The sequence below is a fragment of the Prunus mume genome, linkage group LG4, assembly GCF_029339155.1.
Source record: "Prunus mume cultivar Tortuosa linkage group LG4, ASM2933915v1, whole genome shotgun sequence".
NCBI lineage: Eukaryota > Viridiplantae > Streptophyta > Magnoliopsida > Rosales > Rosaceae > Prunus > Prunus mume.
Genome location: NC_142701.1, coordinates 22,662,170 through 22,684,347, shown reverse-complemented (window position 1 = coordinate 22,684,347; position 22,178 = coordinate 22,662,170). Strand labels below are relative to the sequence as shown.

At 36.7% G+C, this 22,178-nt stretch overlaps 4 protein-coding genes across 9 annotated transcripts; 3 read left to right on the top strand and 1 right to left on the bottom strand.

Annotated features, from left to right (window-relative positions):
• The first annotated feature begins 1,682 nt into the window (after positions 1–1,682).
• LOC103329384 (aconitate hydratase, cytoplasmic) lies at positions 1,683–8,861 on the top strand. Its single transcript, XM_089049981.1, has 20 exons — positions 1,683–2,232; positions 2,646–2,750; positions 2,844–3,004; positions 3,110–3,202; positions 3,319–3,504; positions 3,633–3,794; positions 3,958–4,102; positions 4,195–4,337; positions 4,424–4,480; positions 4,580–4,659; positions 4,741–4,816; positions 5,054–5,239; positions 5,368–5,435; positions 5,514–5,632; positions 5,813–5,934; positions 6,751–6,849; positions 6,943–7,422; positions 7,777–7,875; positions 7,971–8,213; positions 8,454–8,861. The coding sequence occupies exons 1-20, from the start codon at positions 1,935–1,937 to the stop codon at positions 8,520–8,522; spliced, it is 2,991 nt and encodes a 996-aa protein (XP_088906107.1). The 5' UTR covers positions 1,683–1,934; the 3' UTR covers positions 8,523–8,861.
• Positions 8,862–10,202: 1,341 nt separating this feature from the next.
• On the bottom strand, positions 10,203–10,912 carry LOC103329443 (uncharacterized). The gene has a single exon (XM_008231918.2). The coding sequence runs from the start codon at positions 10,778–10,780 to the stop codon at positions 10,358–10,360; it is 423 nt and encodes a 140-aa protein (XP_008230140.2). The 5' UTR covers positions 10,781–10,912; the 3' UTR covers positions 10,203–10,357.
• Positions 10,913–13,906: 2,994 nt separating this feature from the next.
• On the top strand, positions 13,907–18,620 carry LOC103329386 (putative GPI-anchored protein At1g61900). Of its 4 annotated transcripts, none has more exons than XM_008231848.2 (9): positions 13,907–14,227; positions 14,740–14,889; positions 15,265–15,864; positions 16,067–16,312; positions 16,466–16,477; positions 16,998–17,141; positions 17,252–17,296; positions 17,835–17,919; positions 18,186–18,620. In XM_008231848.2, the coding sequence occupies exons 1-8, from the start codon at positions 14,170–14,172 to the stop codon at positions 17,903–17,905; spliced, it is 1,326 nt and encodes a 441-aa protein (XP_008230070.2). In that variant the 5' UTR covers positions 13,907–14,169; the 3' UTR covers positions 17,906–17,919; positions 18,186–18,620. The 4 variants fall into 4 exon arrangements, with proteins under 4 accessions (XP_008230070.2, XP_008230069.2, XP_088906106.1 ...); XM_008231847.2 differs by lacking the exon at positions 18,186–18,620 and adding an exon at positions 18,131–18,168; XM_089049980.1 differs by lacking the exons at positions 17,835–17,919; positions 18,186–18,620 and adding an exon at positions 17,599–17,828.
• Positions 18,271–22,148, top strand: LOC103329444 (protein DETOXIFICATION 40-like). Of its 3 annotated transcripts, none has more exons than XM_089049978.1 (9): positions 18,360–18,424; positions 18,633–18,709; positions 18,962–19,673; positions 19,793–20,424; positions 20,886–20,942; positions 21,039–21,277; positions 21,369–21,487; positions 21,633–21,719; positions 21,829–22,148. In XM_089049978.1, the coding sequence occupies exons 3-9, from the start codon at positions 19,314–19,316 to the stop codon at positions 21,886–21,888; spliced, it is 1,554 nt and encodes a 517-aa protein (XP_088906104.1). In that variant the 5' UTR covers positions 18,360–18,424; positions 18,633–18,709; positions 18,962–19,313; the 3' UTR covers positions 21,889–22,148. The 3 variants fall into 3 exon arrangements, with proteins under 3 accessions (XP_088906105.1, XP_088906104.1, XP_008230142.2); XM_008231920.3 differs by having other exon boundaries at positions 18,374–18,424; positions 19,465–19,673; XM_089049979.1 differs by lacking the exon at positions 18,962–19,673 and having other exon boundaries at positions 18,271–18,424.
• Positions 22,149–22,178: the final 30 nt, after the last annotated feature.

Genomic DNA, 22,178 nt, shown 5'->3' with positions numbered 1-22,178 from the left:
TTTTTCGTTGCTAATGTCATCATTGATGTCACAGCCCTCAGGCAAGGGTGAAACCCCCACACCTTGTTTGGGTTGTTTTGTACTGATGGAAACGGCCCCCTCCAGCCCGAGCTGGGGGGTGCAGTGAAAATGCTCTAACACGTGAGAAAAACCATATTATTTTCCTAACTTAAAATAAAGAGTCTTAAATTATGAAAAAAATCATGAAAGTTTAAGCAGTAACCGGTCCTTTTGAATTGACCCAATAGTTAGTGCCAAAAACAATATTTAGATTGCATATTTATCCACATCAGCATGCACCCTTGTGATCAGAGGCTCACATCTTTGCCGCTAAAAGCATAGGCTCATATGAGTCACGCTGCCACGTGTATCCCACCCTCTTTTCCGGGTCGCAAATATGAAATATCGGGTCCCTACCTACTTGAGTGGCAAAAAGGGCCACACAAAAAAAAAAAAAAAAAAAAAAGGAAAAGAAAAGACAAAGGTTGCAAAAAGAAAATAGCATTTTGATAAGGTCCTCTTACATATTCGAATTCTCTCACGAAAGAAGAATAGTCTCGTATGTTGTTTTTGGTTGATAAAAAAAAGTTTAGGATGGATCGGCTATTCTCACTATCAGCATCATAGTAAACACGCAACGTGGGGGAGATTGCCACTTGCGAAAGTTCGTGGAATAGTATGCTTTTTTATGGGCTGTATAATATAATTTGTGGCTAATCAAAATCCTCCAAACTTCACGTCAATAAAGTAGTTTTTAAGGAAATTAACATAAAAACCGAATCTGGGCACCTGTTCAAGAACCTTCCGACACTAATTAAAATATATAATGAGTAACTTTTCTTTTGTGTTGCTTATTTAATTGACATATTTTATGCTATTAGATAATCAATATGAATGGTTGATTAGCTAAATTCATGTAACGTGTATTCGTTTGTCTAATTTAATACAAAATTTTGCATAATTCCGTTGAAATCAAACAAATAATGCAATTATGCCTTTCTCAGCTATCACATCATCAGATTTTATTTATTTTATTTTTTATGGGAACCCACATCATCAAAATTATATCTCTAGAAATAGAGTAAAAATATACAAGTATTTAATGTAAAAAAAAGCTTATTGGATAGCAGATAGAAACATACATGAATGCATTTTTCTTTTCTAACATTGGAAGAGTGAGGTAAATGTGAGTTATGCCAGTTAGTTAGGGTAATGAGTTTGTCTTCTTTATGTCTAAGTTCAAATCTCCATTTTCTTATATTAAAAAAAAACAATGAAAGAATGAGATTCGAACTTGAAATCACTAGTCTACAAATTAAGATCATTTTCCACTTGACTGGAGCTGTTTGCGTGCGTTTGTAGTCAGTTGATTTTCTTATAAAAAAATATAAATATTTAAAAATAAATACACATTCGGTTTATATTTAGAAAATAAATTATTTATGAGCAAAGTTAAGACAGTCGCCTACACAGGATTGAGAGTTGTTCTGACGTTGATGATTCGTTGAATCATCTGCATCAACAATTGGGGAGTCTGAAACTTACACGTGGACTACTGTCCGTAGCATTATTTTGTTGATGAATGATGACGTGGAAATATTTGATTGGATAGTAGCACAATGAAATGCGCTTGTATCACCCACCTCATAGAACCCTCTCCTATTCCTACTCTCCAGGTCTCCAGCCCAGCCAGTCAGTCTTATTACTACATCTAGAAGCGGCACGCAGCCCTAGGTTTCATTTGCTCTCCACACGCCTCCTCCTCCTCTTCCTCACCCTCGCAGAAACAGTCTTACGACTGTTCCTTCATCCTCCATATCTCCTTTGTTTGTATCTCATCATCATCATCACTCTCTGTCTCTCTCTCTCTTGATCAAATCCTTATCCCATTTTCTGCTCTCTGCCTTTTTGTCTATGAATGCGTGATCGTCGCCATGTATATAAACACAGCCTCTTCATCTGCCTCCTCGCTTCTCAGAGCTTCTAGGGCTCGCCTTTTCTCGTCTTCTTCTTCCTCGTCTCCTATCTCCAGAACCTTCGCTGGTTCGCCGCTCAAGCCTTCTCACCATCACTTCGCCTCTCACCGCTTCCTCAGCTCCTCCTCTGCGGTTCGCTCTTTCTCTCGCTGGAGCCACGGCGGTGTCCATTGGCGCTCCCCCTACACGCTTCGGTCTCAGATCAGAGCCATCGCTCCCGTAATCGAACAGTTCCAGCGCAAGATCGCTTCCATGGGTACCGTCTCATCTCATTCCGTATTTCTCGGAGTTTCGGTTTTTGGATTGTTCATCGCTATTTTATTTTTGATCTGATTCGTGTTGATTACTTGCTTGTTTTTGAAAATCTGGATTGGCTTTTGCTGTTTTCAACTCTTTCCCAGCTGAGCTGCTTTTGCTCAGTAGTTGCATAATGAACCTGTTTGGCTTCTGAGAAAATGATTCGGAAATCCTAGTAAATTTGATATAATTTTCGTGTTTTTATTCATTTAGAATTAGTCTTATTGATTGAATGGGACACTGGTGTCGTTGGATCAAATTTTGAAATAGACACAGAAATTCCTGGCCATTAATTTAATTTAAAAATAATAATTTAGAAAGTAGTTTTAGAGACTTAATTTGTGTTTTGCCTGTTCCTCTATGTGGTTTCAGCTTCTGAAAACCCTTTCAAGGCAAATTTAACAAGTCTTCCCAAGCCCGGAGGTGGCGAGTTTGGAAAATTCTACAGCCTTCCCTCTCTGAACGACCCCAGGATCGGTAATATTCTAGCACTCAGCTGGCTGATATCCCTTTTCGATGTTTTTGTTAATCGTACGATTAATAACATCCTCTTGTGCATGTGTGTAACAGATAGGTTACCATACTCCATCAGAATCCTTCTTGAATCTGCTATTCGTAATTGTGACAATTTCCAAGTCAAGAAGGAGGATGTTGAGAAAATTATTGATTGGGAAAAGACTGCCCCGAAGCAAGTTGAAATTCCTTTCAAGCCTGCTCGTGTACTATTGCAGGTAATTCATGAGTTCATTTACCCTTTGTAGGGTCATGAATTTAGTATACAAAAGTTATTGGCATCATTGTCTTCCTTGTCCAATGCTTATATGATTTTGTTGTAGGACTTTACGGGAGTTCCAGCTGTGGTCGATCTTGCTTGTATGCGTGATGCTATGAACAAACTTGGGAGCGATTCTGACAAGATCAATCCTTTGGTATGTGGAGTTCTGATTCTGAGATTCACAATCTATGTTATTGAATTTACCATGCCAGGGTCACTCTTTCATTTGTCTTAGTATTCTTTTTTAAATAATATTTTGCATTCACGCAGGTTCCTGTTGATCTTGTTATTGATCATTCAGTTCAAGTCGACGTTGCAGGATCAGCAAATGCTGTGCAGGCCAATATGGACCTTGAATTCCAGAGAAACAGAGAGAGATTCGCTTTTCTTAAATGGGGGTCCAATGCTTTCCACAATATGCTTGTTGTTCCACCTGGTTCTGGCATTGTTCATCAGGTAAAGTAGTTATCTTTTTTTTATCATTTGAAAACTAGATATACTGAACCATGTAACCCTTGAGTCTCTGTAGAATTATCAATTCTTACGGATTTAGTTTGAAGTTAATTGACATATTGTAATTTCAGGTTAATCTTGAATATCTTGGACGGGTTGTTTTCAATACTGATGGCTTACTTTACCCTGATAGCGTGGTTGGAACTGATTCCCACACAACCATGATTGATGGGTTAGGAGTTGCTGGCTGGGGAGTTGGAGGTATTGAAGCTGAAGCTACTATGCTTGGCCAGGTAATGTAAAGTCCTGAAAACTATGTAAGGACCAGAGAAGGCATATTTATTTTATAAAGCGATGTTCAATACACCTTAATGCACACTTGCATGCTAAAACTATGCATGTTTTACACTCTTACTGCAAATTTTCATATAATACTTTATTCTTTTAAATTCACAGCCTATGAGCATGGTGTTGCCTGGAGTTGTTGGGTTCAAGTTATCTGGAAAATTAAACAATGGTGTTACTGCTACTGACTTGGTTTTGACTGTCACACAAATACTGAGGAAGCATGGAGTTGTTGGAAAGTTTGTTGAATTCTATGGTAATTTATTTCTTATTAGGTGTACTTTTAAGTAATGATTGCATTTGCTCTGTCGTGGCTATATATGATGTCTCATGTTTGTATGTCTGCAGGGGAAGGTATGGGTGAGCTATCATTAGCTGACAGGGCCACTATTGCGAATATGTCTCCTGAATATGGTGCAACCATGGGGTTCTTCCCTGTAGACCATGTTACTTTACAGTATCTCAAATTGACTGGTAGAAGTGATGAGACTGTGAGTACTTTACCAAGTGATAATAATAATTAGTTTGCTAAGTATTATTCTTTTAATAGATATGTGACCTCTTCATTAAATTATAGGTGTCAATGATTGAAAGTTATCTCCGGGCAAATAAATTGTTTGTTGACTATAATGAGGTAGGAGCCGCCGCCTTATTTTTTCTCCCAATTTTTAAATATCAGAATCAACCTTTCAGGTTTGAGATGCATCTATTGATTAATATTCCTTTATTTCAGCCTCAGTCAGAAAGAGTGTATTCATCATACCTAGAATTGAACCTTTCGGAAGTCGAGCCCTGTATGTCTGGACCTAAGAGGTTTGTATTCTTCAATGTGTATTTTGCACTCGTTTCATAATTTCTTTCCTCATAATCATGTGTAATTGGCCTTCTTGGCAGACCTCACGATCGTGTGCCTTTGAAAGACATGAAAGTTGATTGGCATGCATGTCTTGACAACAAGGTTGGGTTCAAGGTGAGTTGTTAACCTCAGCACTCCCTTAAAATTTTCCCAATGTTGCTTCTTTCTCATTAAAGAGAAAAGAAATTTCCCATTGTTGCTGATCCTAGCATAAATTTTAAACTTCCGATGGACTTGAGCAAAGACTAGTAGTTTTAACATGCTCTATTTTCATGTAATTTTATTTGATGACACTACAGTTGCAATTCTGTTTATCGTGTGCCATCCTTCCTAATGTTTTACTGAATGCAGGGATTTGCCATACCAAAAGAGGTGCAAGACAAGGTGGCAAAGTTTTCATTCCATGGACAGCCGGCAGAGCTTAAGCATGGTAGTGTTGTGATTGCTGCAATCACAAGCTGCACCAATACATCAAACCCTAGTGTCATGCTTGGAGCTGCCCTTGTTGCGAAAAAGGCTAGTGAACTTGGTCTACAGGTGAGGCAAGCTTACAGTTCTCATAAAGAACCTGCTCTTTTTTTCTTTCTTTTGTCTGCAATATGGATTGTGCAAGAGAACTCCCGTTGTCTTTGTAATGATTGAATGTTGATTAACCAATGACTCAGGTTAAGCCATGGGTGAAAACTAGTCTTGCCCCTGGTTCTGGAGTTGTTACAAAATATTTGCTCAAGAGGTAATTTTCTGTCTCTTGAGAATGAAATTTATCAATGTATAGATACAAGTTACTTATTGAATTTTAATCTTGATGCAGTGGATTGCAAAAGTATTTTGATCAACAAGGTTTTCAAATTGTTGGATATGGGTGCACAACATGCATTGGGAATTCAGGGGACTTGGATGAAACTGTTGCTTCTGCTATATCAGAAAATGGTAATGTTGAAGTATTAATGTTCATTATCTTTGCACAAAGGTTATATGTTTTGTTTAACTCAAGAAAATTCACTTGTTACATGAATTAACATTTCCTTGACAAGAACTGATGCCCCATTTAATTAGTTTTTACTTCATCTCTAGCTTTTCTATCTAAAATTCTCTCACCTTCTGTTGCAGACATTGTAGCAGCTGCTGTGCTCTCTGGAAACAGAAATTTTGAGGGTCGTGTTCATCCATTGACAAGAGCTAATTACCTTGCCTCTCCTCCTTTAGTGGTTGCTTATGCCCTTGCTGGAACAGTATGTCATACTCACTATATAGTGCAATTCTTTATTTATTATATCATATAGGCGACTTAAGTTTCTGGTTGAGTGATTCAACTTCATGTATAGACATTAGTTAACTACCTTAGTTTATTCCAAGAACTTCCTTGCTTCATCCCCTTTATTCATTGCTTAAGCCAAACCCATTGTATATAATTTTACTTGCTTGGAAAGATGAATTACTTTTGATGGGGTTGTCTATTATATTTCTGTTATGTGCTCGGTGTGCTCCCTAACGATTACAGTTTTTTCCTATCCGAAGAAGTGATAACACTTTCTTTTTAAATAACTATTTTATACCAAGAAAGTAATGAGAGGGACAATGGATATGGGATCACAAGCTATATAGTTTATATTCCTAGTTATTTATTACTTTGTCAAATTTTCTTTCATGCTATTGAGTCAGGAGAATACTCTGGAACGATTTTATTTCAATTTCTATGGTATCTGCACCTCTCTTTATTCTGGTAGCAAATAATTATTAAAATTCCTGTAATTTGGAGCCCACTATCCATCATTATGAACTGTAAAAAATGGTTTGCTGGCCTTTTTTAACTGTTTTCTTAGCAACAGATATTTATAAGACATTGCTGGGGTCTTGAAGCATTATGAAATAGTTTTTGCTACCTGTTCTCTTTATCCCATTTCATGAACTACTATAATGAACACCTTAAATAGCTTGAGTGAGTTTTGATTATGTTTTAGCCAGTGTGTACGCAGTCATTTGTTTGCATCCATTTTATGATCCAATCAATCACCCACATGAGTTAACGCTAAAATTTTATTTTTCAGGTTGACATTGACTTTGATAAGGAGCCAATTGGAACAGGGAAGGATGGTAAGAGCGTTTATTTCAGGGATATCTGGCCATCTACTGAGGAGATTGCGGAGGTGGATATTTATTAGTTTGGATTTCTTGTGATATTTTGCTAATGAAACTTTAGTAGTATATGAAATGAACTCGTGAGTGTGTATACTTTGTAGGTAGTACAATCAAGCGTGTTGCCAGACATGTTCAAAAGCACTTATGAGTCTATTACCAAGGGCAACCCCACGTGGAATGAGCTATCAGTTACAGATTCCAAACTGTACTCTTGGGACCCTAATTCAACCTACATTCATGAGCCCCCATATTTCAAGGGTATGACTATGGATCCTCCTGGCGCAAAGGGAGTGAAGGATGCGTACTGCCTGTTGAATTTTGGTGACAGTATTACAACAGATCACATCTCCCCAGCAGGAAGCATCCACAAGGACAGTCCTGCAGCAAAATACCTTCTTGAGCGTGGGGTGGATCGCAAAGACTTCAACTCTTACGGTAGTCGTCGTGGCAATGATGAAGTCATGGCAAGGGGAACCTTTGCCAATATCCGCATTGTTAACAAGCTTTTGAATGGAGAAGTGGGCCCTAAAACAGTTCACATTCCTACAGGAGAGAAACTCTATGTGTTTGATGCAGCAACAGTGAGTTTACTTTCACCAACTATTTGCACAAACTTCCATTTTTGTTTTCCTTGTACTCTTGAATGAAGTGGCCCATTTTTCTATTTTGCTGTAGAAACGCATTATTTGTTACCATGCTTTCAGTATTTTCTACTTCTTGGTGAATTCACTGTCCTTAGTTCAGCAAGAACAAAAATTCTTGCTTTTGCCTAATGGCGTCTTTTAGTTTTTCTGATAAATTTGGTTACAGTACTGATCATTGTGGGAACTGGAGGCACTAGTTAGTCATTTTTGAGATGCGACAATATACTTTATAACAATGTTTAAACTCCAGTTTCACTAGATCTTTTAAATCAATCTCTATTTCCATTTCAGAGATACAAGGCTGATGGGCATGACACCATTGTACTGGCTGGAGCTGAGTATGGAAGTGGAAGCTCTAGGGATTGGGCTGCCAAGGGTCCAATGCTATTGGTGAGTTTTTTTATGCAGCCATTTGATTTGAACGAGTTTGTAAGTTTTCATTATGGTTTTTCTCGTCTGGTTGAGTAACTTTTGGCATGCAACAGGGTGTTAAAGCGGTTATTGCTAAAAGTTTCGAGAGAATCCATCGTAGTAATTTGGTGGGGATGGGTATTGTTCCACTTTGTTTCAAGGCCGGCGAGGATGCTGATACACTAGGATTGACTGGTCATGAACGTTATACCATTGACCTCCCTAGCAGCATTAGTGAGATAAAACCCGGCCAAGATGTGACTGTCACTACAGACAATGGGAAATCTTTCACCTGCACTGTACGCTTTGACACTGAGGTACTTAACTACTTTGTTCATCCTTGTATTATATTTGCTTTTGTATAATTGCATTTTATGCTAAAAACAATTGAAGCATACTGTATTTTTTTTTTGTGCAAAAAATTATCCGCTTCTCCATAGATGCAAACTATTTTGTTCTTTTTCTGTTTGGTGTTCAATGCTGGTTTTGTCAGCACAAGTTTTTCAGTAAAGATCTCTTTGTAGGTTGCTCATAATGTGATTTGGTTGCATTTTCAGGTGGAATTGGCTTATTTCAACCACGGAGGTATTCTTCATTATGTGATCAGGAACCTGAGTAAGCAGTAATTGCATAGCTTCGCTGTTCAGAGGACTTGCTATCCGCATCATGCAAGCGTTTTTAATTGTAAAATGTGAGGGAGCAAATAAAGTTCCAAATAATAGGAAAAAGGTCCCATTTTCGGGGGAGAGAGGTATTTATTTTTGGATAAATTCATCATCTTAACACTGCCCAGGCTGTGCAGGCATGTTGGTTGGTCGTTGAATAGGGCACAAAATAGTTTCGAGCAATATAATCTTTTACTATTTCCAATTGTTGCCATACCTTGGGGTTTCAAGGTGCCATGATTATAGGCAGTGTTATGTCTTTCGAACAGTGATCTAATCAATGTGAGTTTTGTTCATGCATGCTCAATCTCTATCAACAATTTGTGAATCCAATTTGTGCAGTTTCCAATCCAACTGTGCATATGCTAAATTTGATAGTTTCACGGTGAATGACTATTTGCAGCCACCTGTCCACTTCTTTTTACACCCACTGTTTAATGAATGTATTAGTGGCAAAATATTTACTTGGTTAAATGACTTCTCTATGAACTCCGATAGAAAAATAAAAGGAAAAGGAAAATGATAACATCATCTTCTCAATCTCCCCAACCCAATGTTTTCTGCTATTCTCGGAGTGTGACGTATAAGAATTGACTTGGACTCAATTTCAATATCGTTCAAGCCAAACAACTAAATCAAACCTAATAGAGACGGTATTTTGTTGATGATGTGGTGGTAAAAGAGGATTATTATTTTTTGAGATACGGTGGGGGAGGATGTGGAAAAAAGATAGGAATGATGAAAATAGCAGCACTTGTAACTATACATGAACATTTTATAATGGTTTTGAACCCTTGATTATGGCCAATCTGAACATATAAAAAAGGTGCATCCAATCGTCCTCACATCAAAGATTTGGCCTGGCACGACTTTATCTAATAATTTTAGGCTTGATATGAAACACGCATGCACGAATTGCTTTTAACGAGAAATGCAAGAAAGAAACATCATCATACATATACTGTGTGGCAAATTGACAACTTTGCCAATTAGCGAAACCCAACAGAAATTCAAATACTTGTATATTTAGCTTTGAAAAATTAGGTCATGTTTTCCTTATTATTTATAATTCAACCAAACTGTATATACATAAATACAGAAAGCTACAGCTGAGGGATTTCTCAAATAATCATCTGTGTACTGCCCATCATGTATTGTATTTCAATAATCCGAACCATTTAATTTTTAATTATTCTATCAAAAATATATCTACAAAAAATCACTTGAATCCAACATAATTTGACCATTTAATTAAATTGGAGGTTGTTATTGTTGACTGTTGATTTTGGGTGTGTTTCTATTTTGTTTGTTCCAGGATTGATGTATTAATTAAATTGTTGTTATTGTTTGTCCTTGATGATTTTTAATTTTCCTGATTTTTTGCAAGGATGATATGAAGACTTGAAAAATAGACAGTTTGGATCATTGAAAAAAAAAAATCATAGGGTACTATACATAATATAAAATTAGAGTGATCATCAAATAAAATTATTTGAAGAATTCCTTAATGGACTGTACATATATGTATATCAAATTGTCTCTTTAGTCACGAGCTCTCGTTAGGAAGGCTCATGGAAAATTGAAACGAATGCACCACACCCCTATTTAAAAAGTTCCAAACATCAAAATCGACCCAAAAAAGAAGTTCTCAACATCACATATATACTTACGTTAATATTAACTCAACAATATCGTACAATATTTGATCATGACATGGTTTTTGATGCCAAATATAATCAACAACTTTCTACTTCTACAATTAATGAAAAATAGCTAGAGAGAGAATTACAAAATGATCAATCTTGGTCCTCTGGAATGCTCTCTAAAGTTGGGCTCCAGCCACTACCTGTGCTTTCATCATTGCTTGTTCCAATCTCAGAAACCCTTGTTCCTCTGTTCCTCACTGCACTCAACAATTTCTCCAAAGAAGAATGGTTTGAATCTTTCTTGTAATCCAGAAGTTGTTTCAACTCCTCCTGAGTCACCACCAGTCTAATTCTCACCACCCCATTTTTAGTAGATTCACCAGAAACAAGATTTCCTCTACCGCTATCTTCATCTTCTTGCAAATCAAACCTCACAGACTTCCTCTTTAGCTTCAGATTGGATAGCAATGGCATTGGTGCTGTCTTTTTGGCTTCTAGGGTTTTGGCTTCCTCATGCTTCTCATGATCTTGTGCTGAAACCTTGTTATTACTTCTTCTCAAGCAATTCCCCATTTATGAGATATCAGAAAGAGAGAAAAAACAAGAAAAGTTCTTGACACAGAGAGAATATATGAGAGAGAGAGAGAGAGAGAGAGAGAGAGAGAGAGAGTGACAAAGTGAAGCATAACTATATTATATATAGAGAGAGTTTGGGAGCAGAGAAAGCACATGAAGCAGCGTTTGTTGCGCCGGGTATTTCAAAGGACAAAGAGGACTTAACAGTTTAATCATTGCTTGAGACCAAATAAATTAAGCATTCTCATATTACCAGTATCTCCTTGTTTTATGTGATTTTATGTTATCTTAACGTAACCGTTTGTTAAGCTCAATTTAATTTAATTTAATTTTTAAATATTAGTCAACCAAACCACAGTAGTAATTAATTAATGCGTTTATATCGAAAGCCATAAGTATCTGCTTTGATACTTGTATTAGATTAAGATTCCTTCCAATATCAGTCCAAGATATAACTTATCATAGCTTAAACTTAAATTAAGTTCCTCTAATCACTGCTAAACATGAGGCAAAGCCACTGTAGATGACACCAGATGATGTTTTAATTAAAAATTTCTTGTTAATGGTAATGGGTAGGTCTGTTTCTACATATTTGTTGGATTCTATGCAAATATGCATACCTCCAAGAGAGCATCCATCAGAAATTAAAGTATGCAACAAAATTAAGTTGGTGTATATTCCAGCTCAGATCATTGCTGTTTATTCCTAATCTTATATCTAGCTAGCTACTTCGATGACGTTGATTTGATCTGATTATGATTATGATCCTTTGTATGAACCGATCGTATTGAATTCGGGAACACGTAAGATAGATGTACACATGCAAATTAATTGGAAGAGAGACCAAAATAAATGCTTGATAGGTATAGGTCTTCACCTGCAAATTTTGCTTCCACCAACTTTTAACTACTTTCGATTACAAAATTAAGCATATATAATAATAATGTAGCAACCCCTCCAACCATGTACACCAAGTTCATCTAACGAATTAAAGTGTCCAACACTAGTTTTTATAATTGGAATTGATGATGAACTGGCTTTTTCTTTTGCTTATATAGCTGTTATAATGATGACGCACAGAGAACAGACTTGATGGTTGCTTGGAAAGATCATACTACTAAACCAGCAGGTAAAATACAACACAAGTCAAAATACAAACAATTAATAACATATATTCGAAAAATATTCTATCGAGAGACTGTGAATCTAGATCATTAATCCGCTTAATGACATGTCAGATTGGGAAATTTGGATCAATAGTCGGGTTGGTAGGTTATTGTCTGAATGTGTATAATTCAAATTCACACTCTGACATGGAATTTTTATGTAATAATTTATGAGTATGACGAGACAACTTTACTCAAGTTAGATGCGGACGTAACTCAAATAGCTTAGCTAGCAAAGGGTGGTGGGGGTGGGGTTGGCTGCACGTGATCGTGAGATGCTTTGCATGGGAGAGGTGGGGTTCACTGCATATCATGTGCATTTGCATTACGTATATGCCATGATTTCAGGGTCGTTGAAATTTAAACTTGAAATAATAGATATGAGGAGGAGGGAGGGGTCTTACGCGTTAAAAGCAGAGTGGCTTTACTCTTCAGAAGCATCCTTTCACATGGCGTCAGGTCTTTGTGTTCAAATTGAATTCATATTTTTGTCAATAATAATGGGAGACAAACCACCTTTCACAAAGGCATCAGAAACCCATTTTAAATATGGACTTGTTTTATGGCTCTTCTTTGACTATGTGACACTTACTTCTACTTCACATTTTATCCCAATATTCTACCACCGAAAAATAAGGAAATATAAAAAATTGGAATGAAGAAAGATAGGTTTGGCCAATGCCGCGTCTGCCTCTATGTATCCGAGTTTGATTCTTTTTCGCGTACATTAGAGCAACTTAAAATATCAATTTGTTAAAACAGAAAAATTAAAAAAAAGTTGGTTTATTGATTTATTAAGGGCTACTTTTACTTTACTTATTTTGGTCAAAAGGGCTTACTTCAAATTAAACACATTTTAGTAAAGAACTTTGGTTTGGGGTGACTATTGATAAAACCAACGTTAAAAGAAAATGGCTTACTATCACAAAACGTCCCTAAGATTTACGAAATTATCAAATTGCATCCTTAATGTTTTTTTTTTTGTCATTCGTGATCCTCAAGGTTAGCATGTGTGATCACAAATGGTCCCTGCCGTTAGGTTTCCTAAAACTCCGTTAGTTTCTTGACGTAACATATATATATATATATATATATATCACAAAACATTCCTGAGGTTCACGCACCTATCACAAATGGTCCATGCAAAATTTTGTAATTTTGTAATTTAAAATTCATAAAATTTTGGTTTTCTTTTTAAAATTATTTAAAGATATATATTGTATTTTGAATACACATGGCACTATATTTTGAAGATGTGGGCTCTATATATATGCCACATCAACAAACTAATGGAAGTTTTTATAAAATAATTTAAAATTCATAAAACCTAAAAATGGTCCTCAATGTTAAATTTTGGTTGTAAATGATTTTTAAATTTTTTAAATTTTAAATTATTTTTTTAAAAAAAACTTCATTAGTTTGTTGATGTGGCATATTTGTGAAGCCCACATCTTCAAAAATATAGTGTCATGTGTTTAAAATACAATATATATTTTTAAATAATTTAAAAAAGAAAATCAAAATTTTATGAATTTTAAATTAAAAAAATTTCGCAGGACCATTTGTGATAAGTGCGTTAACCTGGGATGTTTTAAGATATATATGTATATGCCACATCAAGAAACTAAATGAGTTTTTGAACTTAACCATTTGTGATCACACATATTAATCTTAAGGACTACGAATAACAAAAAATTAAATAAGAATGCAATCTGATAGTTTCGTAAACCTTAGAGATATTTTGTGATATTAAGCTAAATAAAATACTCTAAATTGCTTGCATCCGACGGTCCTCTCCTTCTTTTCTGACCGGCATCGGACGGGTCAAAAGCCGCCATGCCGCACTAAACCGCAACACAACTTGAAATACTCAAGCAACCGCTCACGTGCCCGCTCTAAAGGCTTGGGTCTTCGGCACGTGATCATCTCTGACTTCTACCGTAACACGTGCTTCCCTCTATCACACGTGTGAACTGCGCAAGTGCCGGGAGAAGGGGAGCGGAGAGAGAGAGAGACAGAGGGGGGCTGCAGCCGCTGAACTTCACTTCACATTGCCTTTCATCTCTCTCTGCTCTCTGCCATTCCCATTTTCGTTTGGACTCTAAATTCTCTGAATGTTGCTATCAGATGTTAAACCTTGAAATTTTACAGTGTTTGCCTTCCATTTCACATTGTTCATTTGAGCACATTCTACTTGGTAGGCACTGAACGATTGCAAAAATGAGACAAGGGGTTTCTTTCAGTCTAACCCTTCCACTTACTCTACTTTTGCTTCTCTGTAAGTGTTTTAGTTTATCTTTGTCCTCTTCATTTTGTCTCTTGGCCTTGCTAAATTTTTTTTTCTTGTGATTTCATTGAAGTTATCAGCTGGGTTTTGGTTTAATTGCTTAATGTTTCATTATTACTTATATAAATTTTTGAAAGTTTCATACTTCCTGTTATTGCTTCACTGTCAGCATTGGTATTTGGTACTTGCCATTTTGAAAATTTTACTGCTTCTATCTACCAAGCAATTGGCATTCCTTTTTCATTTTTGTTTGTTTTCTTTCATTTACATTATGAACATTTTTAGTTGGGTCATTGTGTATAAGCTGTATGTTGGGAATGAAGTTTATGGTGTTGATGGGTACATTTTCATATCATGGTTTCTTGTAGTTTTTGGCTTCGGAATTTGGCATGAAAATATCATTTACTTGAAGGATTGCTCAAGTACAAGGCTGTCTTGTTTGCTCTATGACTAAGTTGGTGTTGTCTACTTAGTATGGTTTGGTTCTGTTTACCCATGTGCAGGTGTATATGAGTCCCGTGGCGGTTCAGTTAGGAATACGGAAGCAATAGCTCCTGATATCTCATCCAGTGTAAACCCTCAGCCTTTTCTTCCTTTACTAGCCCCTTCACCATTGACGGCATTCACAAATTACAGCATCCCGAAATTATCAGGTATGTGAGGTACCAGGGCATGCCATATTACTCCATTTTAGTGTCACAAATACTTGTTGTATATTACCTTGTGATAACTTATCATAAAAGATAGTCTGGGGAGTTTATGCATCAATTAGAGGTTGAAACTTGAAAGCATGAGATATTGGCCAATTCTGATTGTAATATCTTCTAGTAATCCTAATTGATTGCACACTTTGAACAGTTCACTTCATGCAGAAATTTATCGTCACGGGTGAGGAGGAAAATAAATGGATAAAGTTCCACTTAACATGCTTTCAAAGCCTTTCATGCAAATGCTTAACAACTGGACACTTTATGTCATGGAAAATGCGGAGAACAGAACCTAGATTGATTGGTCTTTGTATATTTCAGGACTTTGTACATTAAATTTTTCAGCGGCTGGAAATATGATGAGTGTAACGGCAACTGACTGCTGGGCTTCCTTTGCACCCTTGTTGGCGGATGTGGTTTGTTGTCCTCAATTTGATGCCACCTTAGCGACTCTTATAGGGCAATCCAGTAAATACTCTAGGATGCTCGCTTTGAATGTGACCCATGCAAAGCACTGCCTCTCAGATGTTGAGAAGATCCTAGAGGGTCAAGGAGCAAATGAGAATATTCAAAAGATATGCTCAATTGAACCAGAAACCCTCACTGGAGCTTCTTGTCCTGTTATAGAGGTTGATACATTTGAAAGCACTGTGGATTCTTCAAAACTACTTGGCGCTTGCAGAAAAATTGATCTTGTCAATGAGTGTTGTGACCAAGTTTGCCAGAGTGCCATATTAGATGCTGCTAGAACAATTGCCGCGATTGGTATGCCAAATTCAAAAGGGGTCAATATATTGCCTGAACACTCAACTAGGATTGATGATTGTAAGAATATTGTCCTGCGATGGCTGGCCAGTAACCTTGATCCTTCTTCTGCGAATAAGGTTCTTAGAGGACTTTCAAATTGCAAAGTAAATAAAGGTCAGCACAAAAATACGAAAAGAAAAGAAAAATAAGTCTCTTGTACTTCGTTGAGTATTTGAAAGAATATGACAACCACTATGAAATTAGTACTTACATCCAGTAGACATGTCATTCCATTGTTAGGTTAAGGACAGATTTATCCGGAATTATCAATCCGATGTTGACTTATAGATCTCCATTGTTTTCTCATATGGTTCAGTTTGTCCTCTGGTTTTCCCCAACATGACAAATGTTGTGAAAGAATGTGCAAATGGGATAAGTAATCAGACAGCATGCTGCAAAGCAATGGATAGTTATGTTTCTCAGTTGCAACAACAGAGTTTCATTACAAACTTGCAGGCCTTGAATTGTGCAGCATCACTTGGAGTGAAGTTGCAGAAAGCTAATGTATCCAACAATGTTTATAATCTTTGTCATATAAATCTAAAAGACTTCTCTCTTCAAGGTCAGTTTTGTTATATCAGGTTAAATAAATGACTGCTATAAGTCTATAATCCTATTGCAATTTTTTCTTTTTTCAGAAAATTGAGTACTGATTAGTGTATTATTTTTTGATTTATTATCCGTGGTGGTGGATTTTAATCATTGGCGGCGTCAGTTGGATCACAAGGTAATGCTTAATTCTTAAACAGACAATTAGCCACTTTCAATTGTTTTTACTATGATTTTCACTTCACTTCAACTCTGTTGATTGATAATTTGCAGTTTTACCATAATTTTCTCCCTTATTTATTGGATAGACTTTAATTATTAAATTAGTTGCTATCTCCTTTAATTAGTTCCCCTGTTCTCCTACCATATGATGATAAATGATGGCTTTTTGAATTTTCTGCATAGAATTTTAGGACTTAACAAAAGGGAAGGTATATCAGGCTAAGTATATTCAGTTTCTACTATCATCAAGTCTTTTTATTCTGTTGTTATTAATTAAAACAAGGATTTGGGTGTTTAATCCTCAATGAATCTGCTAATCGATTCTCTACCAACAGACTTATTTCTTGAAAATATTATTACTCTTAGAGTTTTGTATTTATAGATTCCCTTAAGAAATCCTTTTCTTTTGTTCTTTCTATTCTTTCCGCTCTGTTCTTTGATCTAAATTTTTGTCTATTCCATTCATATATGATTAGAATATGGCTGCCTTCTGCCAAGCTTGCCTTCAGATGCAACTTATGATATAACTTCGGGAATCAGCTTCATTTGTGATCTTAATGACAACATTGCGGCTCCATGGCCCTCTTCCTCTTCTGAACATCCATCATCTTGCAAGAAAAGTAAGCTAGACATGTTTAACTTTACTTTGTCTACTGAATTTTGTTTTTAGAATCCTTAAGGTTTATTTTCCAGCCATGTTTTTTATGGTGTTTTTTTTATGGGATTACAGCAACCAAACTTCCAGCAGTACCCAAAGCAACATCTGCACAAAGTGGTAAGCAACTTTGATCTACTTTGCTATGTTCAAATGAACCAAATTTCTCTTATTGTGAGATAGAACACACATCTTCCTCCAAATCTTGAAGTAGATCCTTTGTATGGAGAACAACATTTCTACTTTCTTGAATTCTATTGGGTTGCATTTATTTGGAAAATTGAATGATGTGAAACCTGTTTAACTTCCTAGTTCATTTCATACTGAAGACGATCATGCTAACTGCTTTTGGTATTGATAACATATGTATACAATTGAACCAAGTTCATAATGATACATGACTGAGAAACTTAGTCACACAGGCGATTAACAGTAACATTTCGAGGGTATGAAAAGGAACGATGATGCAAAAAGTTGAAAGACCTCTGGACCAAAAAAAAGAAGAAACCACCTAGTTTTGTGTTGCTTTTATCTTTTGGTACCAAACTTGTCCTCTCAGACACGGGGAAGTTTTTTGTTTTTTGTTTTTGTTTCTTTTTAGTAGCTTAGCATGCTTGCAAGACGTCCTCCAGTCACAGTACTTGTTGATGCATTGCAGGTCTTATCAATGAGGATTTGATCTTCCTTTCGATCTTTTCTTCCTTACTGGTTCTGAAGATGCTCCTTTGAAGTTGGCAGCAAAGGTTCTTTCTTTCTTTTTTAGTCATGTGACAACAGCTTTTACATACCTTTTTATACGAGCCCGTTGTAAATCTGAGATTTGGAAAGGACTTGACATTTACAAGTCCAACATGTGTCTCTATGTTTTCATACAAAAGAACGGTAACAGCTGCGATTTTATGCAATAATGTAATGTACCAAAAAACCTCACTGGAGCTTCTCGTCCTGTTATAGAGGTTGATACGTTTGAGAGCACTGTGGATTATTCAAAACTACTTGGCGCTTGCAGAAAAGTTGATCCTGTCAATGAGTGTTGTGACCAAGTTTGCCAGAATGCCATTTTAGATGCTGCTTGAACAATTGCCCCAATTGGTATGCCGAATTCGAAAGGCGTCAATCTATTGCCTGAACACTCAGCTAGGATTGATGATTGTAAAAATATTGTCCTGCGATGGCTGGCCAGCAAGCTTGATCTTTCTTCTGCGAATAAGGTTCTTAGAGGACTTTCAAATTGCAAAGTAAACAAAGGTGAGCAAAAAATAGGAAAAGGAAAGAAAAATAAGTCTCTTGTACGTCGTTGAGTATTCAAAAGAATATGATAACCACTATGAAATGCTTGCTTACATCCAGTAGACATGTCATTCCATTGTTAGGTTAAGGACCGATTTATCCTGAATTATCAACCCCATGTTGACTTATAGATCTTCAATGTTGTTTTCTCATATATATGGTTCAGGTCAGTGTCCTGTGGTTTTCCCCGACATGACATGTGCTGTGAAAGAATGTGCAAATGGGATAAGTACAAGAAAAAAGGTCAGTAATGACCAAATGAATAATTGTCACAAAAATTAATTATTTAAGATGTAATGCCATTGCCAAGGACTCAACGTCAACACGAAGATGATAAAAATACTTGTCAGAAATCTTATTACATATAAATGAAATTTATATGTCTCCTATTATTCTTATAGAAAAGGAAGCTAGTAAAAATGTCTTAGGCATCTTCATTCATTGTCAATTAATTTTGAGCAATGTTCGCATTCTAAAATGAATGTTGGTTCACAGTGTTGTGCATATGAATTGAATGTTGGTTCACACAAAATGGGAAACATCCGCGCAGCTCTCCTTTTTTTTTTTTCAATTTTCATTCCCCTTCCCTTAGAGAAATTATAGAATGCTACAATAGTATAGCCAACTTCTCTCCTATTTTAAATCTTTCCATATTTGTCACACGCCCCATAACCCTCCTTCCTATTTAAACTCTTCCCCCCATCATACTTAATCTGCTCCACTCTTTAGTCATCCCCGCATTAGTCACCAAATATCACCAAATAATGGTGACTATATATTGCCATTTTTTCTTTTGTAGTGACCACAAAATCCCCTCACACCAAATTCCCCAAACTTCAAAACACAAATGGCTTCTTCCCTAAATGACATCCACCAGCCTCTGCTACAATCCTATCCACGACCTCCCACCCTAACCACAAAACATGATGAGCATGAGCATGATCATGATCATGATCTCCACTCAAGCAACGAGCTTGAAAGAGTGCTTTCTGACACAGACAGGCCATTTTTGGAGCGTCTTAAACCGGCTCTATGGATTGAGTCCAAGCTCCTTTTCTACCTCGCTGCGCCGGCCGTCATCGTTTACATGATCAACTATGTCATGAGCATGTCCACCCAAATTTTCGCAGGCCACCTTGGTAATCTTGAGCTGGCCGCTGCCTCCCTCGGCAACAATGGCATCCTAATTTTCTCCTATGGACTCTTAGTACGTAATGTTTATCAACAATGTCATATCATTTGGTGAACAAAATTAGTAATATAAATTTAGTGACTTTAGCATTAACGCACATATATGTTACTCATTTTAAATTAATTTCCCAACAGTTAGGCATGGGGAGCGCGGTGGAGACACTTTGTGGGCAAGCATATGGTGCCCACAAGTATGAAATGCTAGGGATATATCTACAAAGTTCAACCATACTCTTAACTTTGGGTGGTGTGCTCCTCACCATCGTCTACATCTACTACAGACCAATCTTGATCCTTCTAGGCCAATCTCCAAGCATTGCATCTGCAGCTGCAATCTACGTCTATGGCCTGATCCCTCAAATCTTTTCCTTTGCTGTCAACTTCCCGATCCAAAAGTTTCTGCAAGCTCAAAGCATAGTGGCCCCAAGCGCCTATATCTCTGCATCAACCCTAGTTTTGCACCTTGTGCTCAGCTGGGTTGTGGTGTACAAGATGGGGCTTGGCTTGCTGGGTGCTGCATTGGTGCTCAGCCTTTCATGGTGGATCACTGTGTTGGCGCAGTTTGTGTACATTGTCAAGAGTAAGAGGTGCAAGAACACATGGAGTGGGTTTAGTTGGCAGGCCTTTAGTGGGTTGCTAGGGTTTTTCAAATTATCTGTGGCTTCCGCTGTGATGCTTTGCCTTGAGACTTGGTACTTTCAGATCCCTGTTTTGCTTGCTGGGTTGCTGCCAAACCCTGAGTTGGCTTTGGACTCTCTCTCAATCTGGTAACCAATTTTTCCTTCTTCTTTTTTAGTTTTGTATGCAATTGACGTGCGCTTGTATTATTTTATTTTATTGCTAATCAATTAAAGGAGAATAGTGGGTCAACCAAATGTCTGGATACCAATTAATATATTTATATTTATGTATTGGTTACCAAATAAATCTAGTTATTTTGACCATACTTACCAACAATATCCTCTAAGAGGAATTTGGGAAGTGTAATCATGTGGTTGTAGGGGCATTTCATGATCTGCACAGAGACCTTTGTCTGTCTTTCGTACAATAGTTGGTATGATTCATGAAACCAAAAAAATAAAATAAAACAATCTGCAATTAATTTAGTACAGAAAGGCACTAGAAAAATGTGATTGTATTTTGTTGAGTTTGTGTTTTGTTTGATTCGTTTGTTTTTTCAATTCATCAACTTAAATTTGATACATGGGTTGCTGAAAATTGATTGCAGCACAACAATATCTGGGTGGGTCTTCATGATCTCAGTTGGGTTAAATGCAGCTGCAAGGTCAGTTTCAAATTTATACGAACATGTCACATAACTAATTAGAAAAATTAGAACTGTTGTATTTTATTTTAACTGTTGATAATTGACTGCAAGTAGTGTGAGAGTTAGCAATGAGCTTGGAGCTGGAAATCCAAAGTCTACAGCATTTTCTGTGGTGGTGGTGACCACAGTCTCTTTCCTCATCTCAATTGTGGCTGCAATAATTGTTCTAATATGGCGAGATATTATAAGCTATGCCTTCACAGAGGGTGAAGCTGTGGCTGCTGCTGTATCTGATCTCTGCCCATTTCTTGCCCTCACCCTCCTCCTTAATGGCATCCAGCCAATCTTGTCAGGTAACTATATGTTAATTGTAATTAAATGTAAATCATTGTGTTGGTTAAGTGAAATCGGCTAATTAGTGTTGTATTATTATGATCATATTAGGTGTTGCTGTTGGGTGTGGATGGCAAGCTTTTGTTGCGTATGTGAATGTGGGGTGCTATTACTTGGTTGGAGTACCATTTGGTGTGCTTCTAGGATTTTACTTCAAATATGGTGCTAAGGTATACTTGGATTAGATTCAACTATATTGGAGACCTAGGGCCGTATTTTCTGATCATTAAGCTAATCGCATGACGCGATTGTTAATTAATTAACATCACTTGTAGCATTACGTGATCAACTAATAACAGCTTGATATTTTCACAGGGAATATGGTTGGGGATGATGGCTGGCACCTTGATGCAAACAGTCATTCTAATATGGGTGACCTATCGGACCGATTGGAAGAAAGAGGTAATCTACTATTTAAAAACGAGCTATTGATATCATAAGGGATCTTAGGTTATTTAAGTTTCACTATATTTTTATTAATATTGAAATGAAATTTTCAATTGAATTGCAGGTGGAAGAAGCAGCTAAAAGGTTGAATAAGTGGGAGGAGGTGAAGGAGCAACTGAAATAAGAAAGCAGTTATGGACAGCAACTCGAGCATTTTCATGTGGTGTGGAGTGGAAACTCATTTTGGGTTGAGCTCTTGTGTGGTCAGATTGAAGATTAGTTAGTTAAACAATGTATTGTAGAATGTTAAATTTCAGAGAGACGGGTCAATGGCTCACTACTAACAACATCGATATTGTCCCCAACTTAATCACCTACAAAGCCCAGTAGATGTGGTATTTTATTACAAAAGGCCTCGATATTATTAATAGTTACCATTCATTATATTTTGTATTTTATTTAGTGAAGTTTTGA